The 17,567-nt window shown below is 38.9% G+C and overlaps 2 protein-coding genes across 2 annotated transcripts; one reads left to right on the top strand and one right to left on the bottom strand.

Annotated features, from left to right (window-relative positions):
• The first annotated feature begins 5,546 nt into the window (after positions 1 to 5,546).
• Positions 5,547 to 11,537, top strand: LOC144202645 (ATP-dependent RNA helicase DDX19A-like). The gene is made up of 12 exons (XM_077725512.1): positions 5,547 to 5,779; positions 6,383 to 6,422; positions 6,622 to 6,711; positions 7,539 to 7,674; positions 7,859 to 7,951; positions 8,090 to 8,192; positions 8,286 to 8,400; positions 8,495 to 8,672; positions 8,785 to 9,022; positions 9,215 to 9,377; positions 9,572 to 9,763; positions 9,892 to 11,537. The coding sequence occupies exons 1-12, from the start codon at positions 5,723 to 5,725 to the stop codon at positions 9,951 to 9,953; spliced, it is 1,467 nt and encodes a 488-aa protein (XP_077581638.1). The 5' UTR covers positions 5,547 to 5,722; the 3' UTR covers positions 9,954 to 11,537.
• pusl1 (pseudouridine synthase like 1) lies at positions 10,670 to 17,510 on the bottom strand. Its single transcript, XM_077725513.1, has 8 exons — positions 17,270 to 17,510; positions 17,145 to 17,205; positions 16,514 to 16,701; positions 14,041 to 14,190; positions 12,641 to 12,811; positions 12,427 to 12,481; positions 11,780 to 11,942; positions 10,670 to 11,684 (listed from the first exon to the last, which is right to left on the bottom strand). The coding sequence occupies exons 1-8, from the start codon at positions 17,323 to 17,325 to the stop codon at positions 11,638 to 11,640; spliced, it is 891 nt and encodes a 296-aa protein (XP_077581639.1). The 5' UTR covers positions 17,326 to 17,510; the 3' UTR covers positions 10,670 to 11,637.
• Between the last annotated feature and the right edge of the window lie 57 nt (positions 17,511 to 17,567).

A 17,567-nucleotide genomic window follows, 5' to 3' on the forward strand; every position in this document is an offset into this window, starting at 1 on the left:
ACAACTGATTCAAACTGTATCTTCGCTTCCAGCTGGCTACACTACAATGTTAAATTAGTCCAGGAAGCCATCTCATCTGAAGGAGCTTTGCAATTACACTGCACACTTAAATAATTACTTCCTTTGGGGTTAAAGTGAAGTTTTATTAACTATTAGTCTGACACATTGGGAAAATTGTCTCCCAGGGACATAACAGTGATGAAAAGACCCCACAAATCAGCTGCGTCTCTGCTGTAAAAGATTTGTTAAGTGTATTTTACACTGAACCCAGTGAAACTGCATGCACTTTAATGCAGAAGCACAGCACCTCACATTTAAATAGATGCACAACAACACCAATGCTCTCCTTTCCTGTCAATGGAATATCAAATAAGATGTAAAGGGGAGAATTGTATGGATAGATATTTTTTGTTTGTTTGTTTCAGTGTACCAATGCCGAAGTGTGACTGGATGTGTGAGCTAAATTGACATTGAGATCAGGTTTTCTCCCACTGATAGGGCCAATTCCCGCGGAATTCACAAGGACTGTGGTCATACACGAGAAGACTTACATTAGGGAATGAAAATAGAAAAAAATCGATTATTTTGAAGGTATTACAGTTGCCTGTTGTTTTTCATTTGGGAATTTATTCAGATGAATTTAAGTTAACGCGTTTACTGCCGGCTAGAGTAAATTAATTGTCTTCATGGAGTATATGTTCTGGTAGTTAATAGATAAACTAAAATACATATATATATTTAAACTTCCATCAACAGCAATAGAAGTTAAATCCATTTTGGGGGGCAGCTCTCAGTCAAAACTGATTGGACATCTACTGGTGTCTTTTAAACTGCACTTATAGTGGCTTTCAGCTAAATAAGTCCTTTTAAATGACGTAAATCTTTCAACTATTTTGCCCTCAGATATCAATCCAATTGTATTTATTTATAAAGCATTTTAGCAAATTCTTGGCCTGTGGACTTTGTCCTTGGGTATTGTTTAAACAATAGGGTAGGAGTCCAAGTCTAGCAGATGGGACTGTCAGGACACAGTGATGAAAATATGGAAAAGCAGCCAAAAGGATAAAAGGACGGTACATGCCGCATTAACATTAAATGCTCTTTGTTGCTTTAGCAAGAAAAGAAATGAAGAGAGGCGAAAGTATAGGAAGGCGGATTTTGGGAAGATAAGCAGATAAGAGGCAGGATGGGAAATGGGAAAGAGAAGGATAAACAACAGTGAGGGAGGATGAGAGAGAGAGAGAGATTCTCAATGATGAAATGAATGCCAGGGAGAAGCAGTTTTCAGACCCACCAGATGGTTTCTATAGCAACCACATCCCCAGTCTCTCACCCTCTCCGTTTCTTTCACTGCCGGGTTGCTCTGTTGCCGCTTTACGTCCATGCTGGGAAACCAAAGGCTGAGAAAGAGCTCTTCATTTTGGTGCAGTGCTGTTTTAAAGCAGAAATAGAATATCAATCCTCCACTCATTTTGTGTAGATACACAGTGCATTGATTCTTGTGCTTTTGTTTGACAGTATTTTCACCACTGAACTCTGAGAGCTTTCTGTGTTTCCTCTTCTCAGTGACTGATTAAGGTGAACACAGAATTAGGAGCATGCCAATGTGTGACGACATGCCCTTATATGACACTGCAAACACTACTTGGAATAAATATTGAATTTCTGAATTATGGTTGCTCCCATCATTGCCTTAGACACCGCATTTTTTTCATTTATTTATATGAAAGTCTTGGTATGTGTATCCAATTCTGTTGCAAGTTACCACTGTGTATATCAGGATTCCATTCTGACAGCTGTTTAAATTCTTTCAGAGCAAACGGTTTCCTCGTGTGGTTTACTTCATTTCCTAAATCATATTGGGCGTGATCCATCATAGTGCAGTGTGCGCCACAAATGGGGTCAGGGGGAGTTCATCATTTAAGAGACTTAGCATTTGAAGGCAACAACCTTGGATCCTGCATCATTTTGTTCAAAACAAAGTTGTCTACTAACAGCATTTTCAGATGTACCTCAAAAGCATTGACATACTTAATGTCCGTTACTTATCACTTGCCTTAATTAGCCTTATAAATGCATATTGTATGCTCAACTATGATCAATTTCTCTACAGTAGGCTAAGAGCAGTTGAACACACACAGCTTGCACTCTATTCAGAAATATCCAAAGTGGAATAGTAAACAAATGGAAGTGCTTCTGGGCACCTCATTTTATCTTATGCTTGGAGATCATTAAGAATAAAAAAAAGAACAAAATGGTTGAGCATTTTGCTTTGGAAGAGTTTGTGGGTCTCCCCAGGGATGTGGGGACAAAATGGCATGTAACTTTGTAAGTGTGCTTTGTGAATAATAGATGCTGACCCAGATGGAAATTGGCCATTGGACATTTAATTTGTCCTACTTGTTTGATTGATTTGGCAGGGACCAAAAATCTGTGAACGTGACTCTTCCGTATGCCTAAGAAGGGTCATCACTGGGGTATCATATCATATTCACATCATGAACATTTCTAAATTTCACTCCAAATTGACATGGTTTACATTCATTAAAGGTTTTTGATTTGATTTTCTGAACCGCTTATCCTCACAAGGGTTGCGGGATGACATGCTTTTGATATGTATAATGAGTTAAGTAGGATTTAGACTATATTACAATCATTAACCCATCTTTCTCCTTGAAATTGGCGCATATGTGCTGTAACACACACACAATTGTTTGTCCTCCAACCTCTTCTATGCTTTATTCTATTTGAGGTAGTCCACTGTGACATAGTGACACTAAGTAATCTCACACATAAGTCACATAATTTACGGTATGGTAAATGTCATTATTGTACTTAATGACATCTGACACAAGCACTATAGTCATGAATGTGCATGGGAAGGTCTTTTCACAATAATAATGGTCTTATCGCCGTTTTATGAAATGACAGGTTCTAATCTAAGACCAAAATCACCCGTGGAAAGGTATAATGCTTATATTCCCACTGAATTAAACAATACGGAAATATCCGGGAAATACAGAATGCTACTGGTGTATCACATGGGGCCAAACATACAATATACAAATATCTGCAGCTCTCTAGTATGAATGAGCTGATGGTGTTTTGTATCAACATTACACTGAGCCCTTCTACATTATTGATATGCAATTTGACTGCCCTGCATCAATAAATTATTAAGGAATTGAAATTGTTCAGTCGAGAAGCTCTTTGGCCACGATAAGATGAACGAGCCCAGCCGATTAAAGATCATCAATGGAAGTGAACTCCAAAGTCCAATGAGCAAACGGAAAGTCTACCTAATTTCATCTCAAATTCTTCAAAAAGGCTCAAGGCTGTTTTGTCCCTACTGCCCATTACATAACATTCCAGCTGTTTCGTCAATGAGTAAATGGGCGAGAGCAAAGCCTTTCTAGGAGAAGACAGGAATATATCAGATCCAAATGTTTCTCTTCTTAACAACCTTGAAACTATTGCTAAGGTTTATTTGCTGCAAGTGATTTTCATTGTCAAAATCTGGCCCTATGAGGTACAAACTACCACAACATCCTTAGAATGCAAATTTACCTTGCTAATTTGTATGTCAGTCACCGAGCCAAGAAAAAAAATTACATATTTTTGGATGGGACATTCTATGTGGGCTGAAACAAACACAGCATATAGTGACTTTTTAATGATATATTTTTGTGACTCATCTCCCCAGGTGGGAAGAAGGGGCGTATCTGCAGAGTTTTGACGTAGTTCATGTCAGTTGGTTGAAAACCATGCATACACAAGACCTTGAGCTTAGACTCCAACAACACTAAATCGCCTCATGCCAATTGAAATTCCAATGTGATGTCCACTCTGAAACACCAGCCTGTGGCTGTAAGCCTCAGGAATACCAACCAGTAGTCAGGCCCCTCCTTTCACTCTCTCATGCAATTTCTCTCCCCTATTCGGTTTACTATTGCCGTATTCTTACACCTATTGACAGAGTCGTTGAAGCATCAACATGCTAGGGGTCACTTTATATTTTCAGCTTTAACACTTTTTACATGGATAAATTCAATGTGAATAATTGAGCGTTTTGGTTGTGATTTTCTTTTATAAATATCTATATTGCAATGTTCTTATACCTTTGGATTATTTTGTTCCTTATAGCCATTAAGTCATTCACTGCCATTGACATTAATGAACATCAAATCCAATTTGACTAGGGGGCTGGCAGCTATCAAACAATGCCAACTGCCTAAAACCTAATAACAATGTACTGTAATAAAATAGTAGTGTAATATGACATATTTCACAATACCATATCATTTACTACTATGTCCAATTAACCATTTTATATAGTATTGTTGTTTCATTATTAATGAATAGAGTGAAGGTGATGTACTACATACTGTGCTAGTAAGGATTTCAGAGTACAATACAGGACACAATAAATATTTGACTCTGAAATCACAAATTAGTCTATAATGATTGTTCAATAGATTGAAATTTGAGAATCCACATGAAATTAGTCTTAATTAGGCAGTTGGAAATGCTTTTGTGCTCCGATCTTACTACTTTAACTGTTTCAGTTACCATGGATACTTCTGACACAGAATCTTATTGGCTGCCTCCCTTTAAACTCTCTTCCAAGTCAGTATCAAGCTTTTGACGAACTTGTCTCCAAAACTGATGACCTAAGGTACTTCAAAGATCACCATTCTCATATATTCTCTTGACAGTCCAGCTAATACATCCAAAAGACATGGAAGATGATTTGACACGGTCTCCCTCTCTCACTCTCTCTCTCTCTCTTTCTCTCACATACATGTGTGTGCACATACACACAAAGTGCACAGTGAATAGACCCCAAAGACCCCAGTTGATGGAACTGAGACCAATGTAATCTTCTGCAGTGCAATCCACAGCTGGTGTCATCATCGATCTGTCTAAGCAGAACTGCAGAAATGTGTGAAATCAATTTTGTATTTAATTAAGGAGGAGACAGACACTGTGGTGGAACTGCCGAGGTCAACCTGTGTATGCTCCCTATGCGATAGACACTTTAACACATGTAGGCATGCACTGAAGCATCAGAAAGGCCGAGAAGCTGCTTGATTTTAAATCACAATGTATAATAGTAATGTGAAATACTGTCAATTCTTATTTTACTGCTCCTGCTCTTTTTTTCTTTCTTATAAAACTACAATTTAAAAAAATGCCTTTCAGCTTGAATAGAGCCTTCTTGTGCAAAAAACAGTGTTGAGTGAGTTCAGAGAAGATCAGAGAACATCAATGAAGACTGACCAACATGTCTTTAATTCGTTACTATCAAAGAAAACCGGAAAAAAAGATTAGAAAACAATATCAAACACAAAACATTGCACTGCACTGTTCGGTAAACTATATGTTAATCTGTACTGTATGTAATGTAATAAAGTAGAATAAAAAATGTGAAATAATATTAGAGGTATTTTCACTACCTCAATAACAATATTTTTTTTTAAAATGTGTTCAAATATCGGTTGTTTCAGTTACATGCAAGTAGGAACCAGAATTTGATAGGAACTTTTCTCCACACTTGGTTTCCACTCTGTTGACTGAGTCGTTGGACACGGTTCTTTGGTCTTTTACAGCACGCTGTTGAGACTGGTTATAAGTCCTGTTTTACTTTGTCGTAATTCATAGTCTGTGATATTTTCACATTTTGTTATTTTTTAAAGCTAATAGTAAGAGAATAAATAAAACGATGGCTTCGGACTCTTGGGCGCAGGCAGTGGACGAGCAAGAGGCCGCGGCAGAATCAGTAAATATGCTACTTCACGTTGTGTTAGCGCTAGTGGATCACAGTCTCGGGCCTAGTGAGGATACCACAAACGTTTAAAATGGTGTTTTATGTTTTATTTCAAGAGCGATCATGATTAGGAATGCTGTGCATGCTGAATTGGCCTGCGGCTAATGCGCTCGTAAAGATGTTTTCCCTGTCTCATGCTAAGCTAGTTTAGCAGATGCAACTTGAATGGTAATTGATCAAGGCAGGTTTACATGGCCGCCTAAGGGAATGATGTAAGAGCTTCCAAAATAGCTGAGCTGAATTAATAGAACATTTTGCTTTCTGTTGGTTTGGCGTTCCAAGATTTAGATGTCTGGGACACTGCAAATCTCATTGCGGTTATCATAACATAATAATAACATGGACAGGGCGCAAAAGTCGGTTAGATTTTTTAGATTAGAGTAATCAGTTTTAAATTAACATTTAAACCTTTAAGGTGGATTTAAGTTGTCCTGCGTTTTAAAGAGACTTGTTCACAATTGAGTTTAATTTATTTGATAAGGGATAATACTTATTAATGAACCTAAATGGCCTGGTTTGTTAGTCCAAATAACATGTCAACTCTTTTCTTTTCAGATTGGACACCTTCAAATAAAAGATACGCGTGGGGAAAATGGTATGTTTTTGTTGCTAAGTTTCTAGACTAACTTTTACCCTTTTGGAATAGACAGTGATATTTGTTTAATCTTGTCATGAAAGGTGGTGGCAATCATCCTCTTTCAAAATGAATTGGACGTTTTTTGCCGGCAGAGGCAGCAAATTAGTTAAGCATGAGCATGTGATTTACTTTTTTTTTTTTTTTTTTTTTAATGTAGGCACATCTGTACTGACAGCAGATTCTGCAAAAACAACTGAAGTTGAAGAAAAATCATCCGGAGATAAGGCAACTGATGAGGAGGAAACTGGTGAGTGGATGCCTTTTTTTACTCTTATATTTAAAACTTAACAAACATTAATTGGAAGGCTGAGAAAATTGGATCACCGAATGATAAAAAAAAAAAATGGGACTACATCATTGCATTCAGTTTAAATTCACAATATTTGCATATTAGTATTTAAAATGCCAGATTAGTTCATTTTTCTATAGTGGTTCTTGAATGCTACTTTTTTTCAACACCTATTTTATAAGATCAGCTCTACCAAAAATTAAACAACATTATAATTTTAAAAAAATCCGATCTATACATATATCACCCAAGCTTTTGCTTTCAGCAGTTATATACTGTTTGCACTGCAAGCCCTGGTGTATGTGATGTTGCGTGTGAATGTCAAAAGGACTGCAATAAATAAACCATTCTAGTGGAATATGAGTCCTTTTCACACGAGCGGAAGCAGTGGGCCAGCAACCCATTAATTGTGTCCGCGGAAGGGGTTGTTGCCCGCCCATGCAGAAATCATGCGTGGTCTTAAAGTTTGCGTAGCTTAGGGACACTCAAAAGCGGTTTCAAAACACTCCTCGCTAAACCCAAATGATATTTCCAAGCGCTTTGGGTGAAACCATGGTTTACGAATGAGATCAAGCATGCCGCATTTGGGAGAAGACGGGACTAGTTGACTCGTCTCACTGATAATACAGACCCGTGCCAAAACCTGGCTTTGAAATACGACGCATGTTCCGATACTATGTACTATTGAAGGACTTAAGTCAGTGCCTTAAAATAACCAAATTTGGTACTCTGCTCTATATAAGAAACGCAATTTCAAAATATGTTTTTTTTCCTCCTTCCCACAGACGACAAAGCAGCACAGTCGCTATTGAACAAATTGATACGAAGTAATCTTGTCAACAACACGAATCAAGTTGAAGTATTGCAGAAGGATCCCAATTCTCCACTGTACTCTGTCAAATCATTTGAAGAGTTATGTCTGTAAGTGCATCCTTGTTTCGTTTTTTAAATATTAATCTTCCACACGGTTTTATCTTATGTATCTCAAAATGGAAATAAATGCTAATGTACAAAAATGGTCTTAACTTATTAAGCCCCAATGCAAATTGGTAATTGAAATGCCGTTATGTTGTCGTATTCTTGATATTTTCTTTTGTCTCTGCAGCAAAAAGCAGCTCCTCCAGGGCGTCTACGGAATGGGTTTTAACCGCCCATCTAAAATCCAGGAAACCGCCTTACCTATGTTGTTAGCCAACCCGTGAGTATGCCGCCCATTGGTTGTGTTTTGCTTTCTTTTCTTTACCGAGTGTCCACTGCTGACACGGACTACTGTAGAGCAGCTCCGTGCATTTCCATCAAATCTCTTTTTATGATTTTTTTTGTTTTCCTCCTTCAGTCCACAGAATCTGATTGCCCAGTCTCAATCAGGAACAGGAAAAACAGCTGCGTTTGTTCTCGCCATGCTTAGCCATGTCAATCCTGACCACAAGTATCCCCAGGTTCTTAACATTTCTATTAAATGGTTTTAGTTTCATCACTTGTGTGTGTGTGACTTATGAACCAGCGTTCTAACTTATTTTTCTCCCCATCAGTGCCTGTGTTTGTCACCCACTTATGAACTGGCGCTTCAGACTGGCAGAGTAATTGAACAGATGGGCAAAAACTATCCTGAAGTCAAGTTGGTTTACGCCATCCGCGGAAATAGATGTAAGTGTTTGTCTGCTCAAAATTTAGTGTCATGGTGACACATCCTGTTTCCAGCGTGTTTTGTGTTGAAGGGTTTCTCTTTGAAATCTTCCAGTGCAGCGAGGCGTGAAACTTCAGGAACAAATTGTCATTGGCACACCCGGAACCATGCTGGACTGGTGCGGCAAGTTGAGATTTATCGATCCCGAGAAGATCAGAGTGTTTGTGTTGGATGAGGCTGATGTCATGATCGCAACACAGGGTCACAAAGACCAGAGTATTCGTATCCAGAGGTAAAAAAAAAAGGGAAAACAAGAACATTGTTTATTATATCCATTATTCATATTCAAATGGTCTTTTTGAAATGATGCCATGAGCTTATTTTTGCTTTTTCCTCCTGCATAGGATGCTGCCTAAAAATTGCCAGATGTTGCTCTTCTCAGCCACGTTTGAAGAAACGGTTTGGGACTTTGCCAGGCGCATCGTGCCCGACCCAAACATCATCAAATTAAAAAGAGAGGAGGAAACACTGGATACAATCAAGCAGTACTACGTGTTGTGTAACAGCAAGGAAGAAAAGTTTGAAGCTCTGTGCAACATCTATGGCGCCATCACGATTGCCCAGGCCATGATTTTCTGCCATGTAAGAAAGCCCATGTCCGCTAATGCTTTCCTATTAATAGAACATGAATGCCATATTATTTTACTTGTAAATATTAGTTTGGAGACCTAAAAAGTGGGATCGTTGCTCCACATAAAGCGATGCACATTCTCTTCCTTGAGTGTCTTGCTGAAATATAGACTGATGACTCTGCTTTTCTTTTGTGCCATCCAGACAAGGAAAACTGCAGGCTGGCTGGCGGGTGAGCTTTCTAAGGACAGACACCAGGTGGCGCTGCTCAGTGGGGAAATGCAAGTGGAGCAGAGGGCTGCCGTTATTGAGCGATTTAGGGACGGAAAGGAGAAGGTCCTTGTCACCACAAATGTTTGTGCCAGAGGTGAGGAATAAATCCGGACTAAGTACAATGTTATTAATCAAGAGGAACGTTAATGGCAGTGAATGATTCAGTGCCGGTAAAACAAAAAAATGATTATAGGTTTAATTTAAAAAAAAAGTCATCATTGGTGCAAGAAAAGTTCCATCCATATTAAAAAAGGTTAAATACTTTCCTTTCTCCAATCGTCATACCAGGCATTGATGTGGAGCAGGTATCTGTGGTCATTAATTTTGACCTGCCAGTTGACCAGGAGGGTAACCCGGACAATGAGACATACCTGCATCGGATTGGTCGCACGGGTCGATTTGGCAAGAGGGGACTGGCTATCAACATGGTGGACAGCAGAATGAGCATGAACATCCTCAACAGGATCCAGGAACATTTTAGTAAGTAGTCTGTCACTGTCTCTATTGTGCATGTATATATTGTAACTGCTTTTCAAATTTAAAAAGTCATGTATTCTATGCGGTATTCATTTGTTGACTACCTTTCCCCTCCTCCATCTCTTTTCCAGAAAAGAACATTGAAAAACTAGATACAGACGACTTGGATGAAATAGAGAAAATTGCCAGCTAAAGAGTGTTACGTGAGCCAATGTTTTGGACAGCGACTCGCGTCTGTGCCCTGCAACGACTATACGCTTCTTTAAAATGTCTTTTAAGTTTGTATTTTGTTTTAAGACGGACTGGGGCTGGGGAGGAGAGGATCATGGGCCAGCGGACAAATACTGCACGGTTACACACACATTTAATAGACTTTGGTCTGTGAAACATACCCCATTTCACTCTTTTTACTTATTGGAATAAATTTTTATTTTTAAAACGTGTACAAGATGTACTGTCAAAGGTTTACTAAACGCGCATTTTACTCAGCTGTTTATATTTATTTTAGCAGTTATAACGAATGTATCTTCAGGCTATTACTACATTTTAAAGCCCGTGGAAAGGGTGAGGTTGGGTATGCTCCTGCTCCGAGTCCTGCTTGGTGTACTGTTTTGGATGATGGTTAGATTTTAAGGGTCTATGCAAACATAGTGTACACCTATGGTCTATTGACAGAAATGAATTCGAAATTAAGTTCAATTTTAGCTTCAAGGTGTGTAGCCAAATGGCAAACAAAGGCTGCCAGAGATGTGACATTGCTTACTCTTCAACACATGAACATTTGAGATCTTACTTAGTTGCACACCGCTCATTCTATTTGAATAGTAATAGGATAGCTCAGATGGACAGTTTATTCATTTTTCTTAAACATTTGTCAAATGATGCTTAGTTTCGTTCCAAATTTGGACCATTTGCATCTGATATGATTTTGTCTCGCCATCACTTCAATCAGGGTTAAACATGGCTTCATTATATTTTTCACTTAGACTGCAAAGTTATAAATGATTGTGAGTTAAATACACAAAGCCTTCCTTAAGTGCATTATGTATACATATGGTTCTGTTATTGATGATCCAAAATATTAAGCTTAACATGCTGAATGACACTTGAAATTTGTATCTATTGAACTCTTAAACCAAATGCTGAATTGACTTGTGGACCTATGCCAATCAGATTTATGGTTACATCATGGTCACATTATAGTAGATGTGTACACATTTAAAACAAAATGTGATTTATTGATAGTATCACTTCTAGGAAGTGCAAAAACACATTCCTCATGAGGTTAACTTTATCTGCCACAGGTCAATTTAAAAAACAATGCAGCTGTCCATCTGGCAGGGATTGTTTTACTGGTTGAAGGGGCCATAACTGGTCAGTTTGAACTTTCAACAAACCTCATATAAGCCCACTGGCGACTTTTATCCATAGACAGTTTACAGGAAATAGATGCAGCCAAATTGGGACCTAGTGACTGTGTGATAAATAACCACATGAATTATCTGTGAAAAATAAGTATGAAGTTTAATTTGGTTGTGCAGTATACAGTGGGAATGTGTGCACCTAATGTATGGTAGTATAACTTATGATGCACATGCTCAGCAGCTACACTCCACATATTGTAAACTTTTGTTATCAGAAGCTACCCTGTGCTCATGTACACAGTATGTAGGCTCAAGAGTGACATGTTGAAAACCACGTGGATTTGTGTGTGATTGTTTGAACTGTCTTCACAGACAAGTCATGACTTGTATTAAGTAAAACAATTTGTAGGTGAGCAGGTGTTTGGAATATTTTGTCTCACAAAACACTTAAACAGACTTTGATATCGTTTTACACGCAAAAACACTGATTTCATGAACTTTCAAAGTTTTGCATCACTCGTCAGAGGTATCCGTTGAGGTTTGTTGGGATGGCAGCAGGTCTGATAGAAAAGACACATGGTAGAATAAGTATTACTAATGTGTATCAGCAAATAGTACTACTGTAATTCACCCTAAATTTGCCAACATCACTCACCTGACTGATTATAGTCCACCTGAGTAAGGAAGAGGCCTCTGGCCGGAGCAACTAGATTGGATGGATAAGCCAAAGAGTCCCGAGCCTCTAGGATTTCTTTAAAATGGCTAAGTGAGATGTTACCCTGGCCCACAGCCACCAGGGCCCCCGTCATTCTACGTACCTAAAGCAACAAAATGGCTTTATTTCAGTTATTCGTGCATAAGATAGATGCACAAATTCCAGCACTGAGTTCAATGAAAACCTACAAGAAATAACTAAAAATATGTACAATGCATGTTAATTAGGTTCCACAACAGAAAACCTAAAAAAAAAGAAATTTAATGGTTTATGAAAGGGCAAAAGCAATGTTATTGATGCTGCTGTCAGTGCAATGTAAAACAAAATCTCCCCACCCCTCCAATAGTATATTATTTTCCACTACAAATCAAAAAGAGGTAGGTATTCTAGTTAAAATGTCAGTCTTGTGATAAGATCGAAATCTTAATCGATTAATGAATTGACAGATTTTCCGATCTTCTGCAATTATTGATTCAGACTTTATGTACATATTATTGATGGCATAATAGTTTGCCATCCAGCAGAGGAAGATATTACTCAACATGGCAGTCAATTTCATTGCAGTATATATACATAAAAATACGTACCTGCTTGTACAGAAAAGATTTGCTTTGAAACGTTAACTCCCACATCGGAATCTCTCTGCAAAACAAAATGGAAAGCCCATCATTTGGCATGCATGAACATTGTTTCATATTTAGTTTTATAATCCCCCTCCACTATTTTTTTTTTAAATATGCAAGGATTTAATGGGCAAAATGACCATAATTGTTCAAAAATATATTCTGAGATCCTGTTTACCTGTGAAAGTGCTCACATAAAAATGCTCTTCCAGGTTGTATGCCGACGACATCCAAGGTCTTCACTGGATCTTTAAACGGCAAGTCGGAGTTGACGGCCCTGAAGGTGCTGAAATCGTGAGTCCCGGCTAAAACGGTAGCTGCTTCCTTCATGGCCCCCACATTGAGCTCCCTAACAACAAAACACATGTACACTATGACCTACAAAGTAAGCTATGTTTACAACAAGTAGTAGTCAAAGTTCAAGTGAGGCAAACATACATATATAGAAAAACATCAACAGAGGTCCGAGGTTATCAGGCACATATTTCCACAATATTGTACTGAAACAGAAGTTGTGGGTCCATTTCCCCATCCTAATGACCTTGCCTAAGTATCCTTGAGCAAGACCTGAACCTGACGAAGGTATCACACATATAGTGTTAAATTGCTTGGAGTGCCTACTTCAATCTGGACCTAAATTTTTGAACCCAAAGTCATTATTCTGTTGCCAAACTGGCAACAGGCAAATTGTTACACTTGTTCTGCCTATGACATTTTCCTGGCATGGATAGATGAAAAACATATCCATTGTATGTCCTAAATCTGAGAGAAATTGGATAATAATTTCCTTCAAATCATCAACCTAAACACCCCTTGATTTCGTGACTCCTCATTTGATGTATTTATGTTTTACCTGCTTTAACAAAAACAAAAGGGAGGAAAAGATCGGTCTTGGGGGAAGTGATGATGAAGGAGAAGATCAAACAGGAAGTCTGGGATGCTCAGGGGTGAAAAAACAAGGCTGACGCTGAAAATGAGAGATGGAATAACGAGGGGAAGCAAAAAAAAGGGGGAGCGATGGAAGACTGAGTGGGAGTAGAGAGGGAGACGTGTGGGTGTTGCTTGGGATGCGTATGAGCCTGCAGCTTATCTTGGCCTACTTTCCCCCTTCCCCTAAAAAAAAAAAGACGCAAAATGCCCATACAGTATGTGTTCCCTGAAATGTGTTTCTTCACGCTCCTCCTCCCAATCTCAGCCAAGACAACAACTTTGCGGAAACAAATCATTTTTTTTCCACACTATTCTTTTCTCTCTTCCTTTCTGCCCTCACCATTCATTGTTTATGTTGTTTCTGTCGGTTCTTTTGTTTTTGTTTTGGGGTTGTCAGCATTGATAAAATGTTAAGACTTGAGTTGAGTGGCCCTAATTTGCAGTTCCGGCTGGGCACGTGGATTATTCATGTGTCTAACATGGTATTGTTTCTGCTAGGCTTGTTGGGAGCGTATTGAAGAGATTTATGAACGCGGGTGCGTGGGTGCGAGGGAGAGAGACGGATTGAGCTCAGATTTAATGCCCGCTTTCTATTCCTATATAAAGACTCACACTTATATGCAAAGGCGCATAGACACATAGACTCACGTGCTACGAAGATTCCAGCACATGTTGCGTTCGATGAGGGGAAGCTGAGTAGGATGGGAGACCCCCAGGGCAATGCGGTAGACATACGTTCGGGATAGAGCTTGAAAACGGGCGTGAAAATCAGCTGGGACGTGATAAGCCCGGTTGATGCTGGAAAAAGGGAAAAGTAGTATTTACAAATGTATAATGAAAGCATTTGATCATGTTTTTAAATCAATGCGTCTGTGTCTTAATTCATCTTATTTAAAAAGAATGGAAGAAGCATTTTGTGCTGTGTCAAGGTTAAACTGTCACTCAATTTTAGTTCGGTTATAACCAGTCTTTGCCAACATCTTGGGAATGAATCCTCTGGTGACAATATTTCTCAATTTTATGCTCATCCATCAAGTATTTGAAACAATTAAGCCTCGACTAGAGTCCACTAACAACTTGGGTGCAGGAGACCAGAACGTTCTTTCAAGTTAGACTGCAACAAGGCTAGTGTGCGGCAACTGATCAAAAGCATCCTTCATTTTCCCCCACATGGGAACAGATGGTTTTCTACTGCAAGCCATAAAACTCTGCATGGGTCTTTGTCTAAAATGCCAATGCGGCAGCAGCTTTTATACAAAAGGCAAAGGCATTGTCGGAGAGCACAAAGCTCAGGGGAGCTAAGCGCTTACGCTCAAATATTTAGCATCGGTCCAGGATGAGATGCTCTTTGATGTGCATCCAGCAGGGGGACGTTGTACACTTTAGTGCGTGGCATTTAGACCGCCGTCTCTTTTGATAGAGTAACGAGTGATGGGGAAACAATGATTCCATCTGTGTGAGCTATTTGGATGTAATTAAGGTCGGTGCCATTTCCGATCATACATCTGCTTTGAATCCAAACGATGAAGAATGGCACACCATCAGACACAGAATGAAACGGAGAACCACTAATATTCACCACCGAACCGCTAAAAACGACTCAACCAAGGGTTCGATCGAACACAGGTTAAGAACCACTGGCCTACAACCGATTTTGTGTATTTTCTGTATTATAATGCACATATTTATCAAACCCATATCCAAAACAAACAAAAAAAACTTGAAATATAAAGAATTCATCTGGAAAAATAAGTGCACACCCCAAATTGTCACCTCCTCCCCAAACAAATGTGTCAAATATTATATCGGATGTATACCTACATATAATTACAGGTCATAAGACAGCATTGAAGTCCATAATGCTTCATTTTGTTGCCAGTACAGATAAAAGAAACGACTCAAATTCATATTTTTATGATTAGTGTTTCTACATTCCACATTTAGTGATGTCACACAATACTCACTTGGACAGGCTTGAGCCGTTCTATTTAAGCATGTGTAAGAAGGAGGTGAGCGTCTGTGGGTGGCACAGTAGAAAATGATGCTGCCCAACTCAATGCATCATGCATGCAAAAGTACGCGTAGGCCTATTTCTGTTCACCGAGTTACATTATAGATTTGTGTTGCTGTGTGTATGCACTCGGGGCACGATAAGAGAAAGTAGGTTACAAGCGAGGGGATTGGCTACGACACATGGCACAGGGAAAGCCTTACGTCTTATAATGACACCTGCTGAAATGCGGATTGACAACCATTGCAATTTACACATGCATAGACATCTATTTAAAAAGTATTTTCTTCTCATGATAAAAATGAAAAGGTAGATGAGTTATTTCTGGTAAAATCTTTTTTTTTGTCTTTACAGTGGTTCAAATATGAAATAAGTATCTGTGTCCGCCTGGATATTATTAAAAAAATAGCTTGAATGCATTTTTACTGATGATGCCAATGGGGGACTCAAAAAAATAATAACCCTGGAGTCAAACCCAAGTTTGGGAAACTTTGGGTAAAATGAAACAACATATTTGTTTGTTTTTTTTCTCTGAAAGTTTTACCATTTGAGAAGGTTATTTCCATTCAGTGAAGCAGGCGCATACGTGTGTGTTATTGGATGCTACAGAGCAAAAAGCAGAGCAGAGATAATCCTTTCTAACCTTCTCTCTGCAGGTTGGAGGATTAGTGGGATGCAAGTGGGATGGTGGGAGCTTCCCTCTTTCCTTCCTCATCGCTACCGTCTAGTTCCCAATTGGCCCACTGTGCTTCACTCTCACCTTATGGGTGTTCCTCAATTTAACATCATCCAACTGAGAGATTATCATGTGAATTATTTTGTCAGAAAATTGAGATGCAACGATGACTAATATATCTTCTATTATCTAATTCAGGAGGACCGACCTGGATACGAACCCAGATCCCCCACTGTTAGGCCGACACGCTAACCACACAACCGCCGGGCCACCCTGTTTGTGTTTTATGTACAAGTTAATTTCATGCAAATATAAGAAGTACTTGGGAGTATTGTATTGATTGCTATCAAGGTAAACAATAGGTAGGCTATAAATGACTGTGTGATGCATTTGTAATTTATAATACCACATACTTGAAAATATGAACTGCGTACCTAATTTGCTCATCTTTAAGGTGGAAATTGAGTGCCTCCACTAGAACGTCTTCAGTAAATGGCAGCTTGTCCTTCTTTCTCCGTAAATCAAAGTGGGCCGAGTTGGAAAGAGCATGAACACCCCGATCTGTCCTGCTGGAAATGGACAGAGACACTGGGTTGAGGGGTCTCAGTCTTCTTATTGCGTCCTGCACATAGCCATAAGGGAAAAAAAAAATAAAAGAACCACAATAAGACCTTAAGGAAATGTCAAGGGCAGACTTCCATAAATACAACCAGGCACATTTAAATTTACACCTACAAATCCTTTAGAATCATCCACTTTGATTCAGAATTAGGTTTTAAAAAAGTGTTTTCTTAAATGTTCATTCATTGGACGCTGTTGATGACAATAGACTCCTAATTCAAGTTTCCAAGTCTAATATCAAGTAGGGTTCCACCTAGTGTTGAAAATTAGAAGTGCAGGGAAATGTATGCTCTATTTAAGCTTCTTTTGCTGGCCATACAACCATGCAGATAGCTTGCTAAATAATTAGTACTGATGACGCCCATGAGGTGTGCAGTATTTTTAGATACCAGTATTTTTTTAAGGTCTTGCATTCTACTGCTTCAGTATTTGTGCGTTAATTACCTCTAGGTGATCTTGAACCCCCTTTTTCCCCAACTGCTGCGGAGGTACTTTGACTACGCCACTTTGCAAAACAGAAACATAGTTAATATGCTGAATACATCCAATGCGCGTTGTGAATTGCCTACCTGTATTTAGTTCCAATGTATTGGAATAAGATGAGGTAACGCCTCTGATTGCACATGACCTTGTTCAATCTTTTTTGTTTGATTTGTATATTAAAAGATACGCATGTTTCACTTAAAACAAAACGCGTCGATTTACGCTATATAATACAGACCGTTGTGGATATCGTGCTGCAAGATGACATGTTACTGTGCAACATGCTGGCTGCAAGTTGCATCCGGGTGTGGTTGTAGCCCTGGAAAAGGGACTTTAAAAAGCGTGGGGACATTTCGTGAAATGTGTGGTTCTTTGATGCACTAC

The sequence above is a fragment of the Stigmatopora nigra genome, chromosome 10, assembly GCF_051989575.1.
Source record: "Stigmatopora nigra isolate UIUO_SnigA chromosome 10, RoL_Snig_1.1, whole genome shotgun sequence".
NCBI lineage: Eukaryota > Metazoa > Chordata > Actinopteri > Syngnathiformes > Syngnathidae > Stigmatopora > Stigmatopora nigra.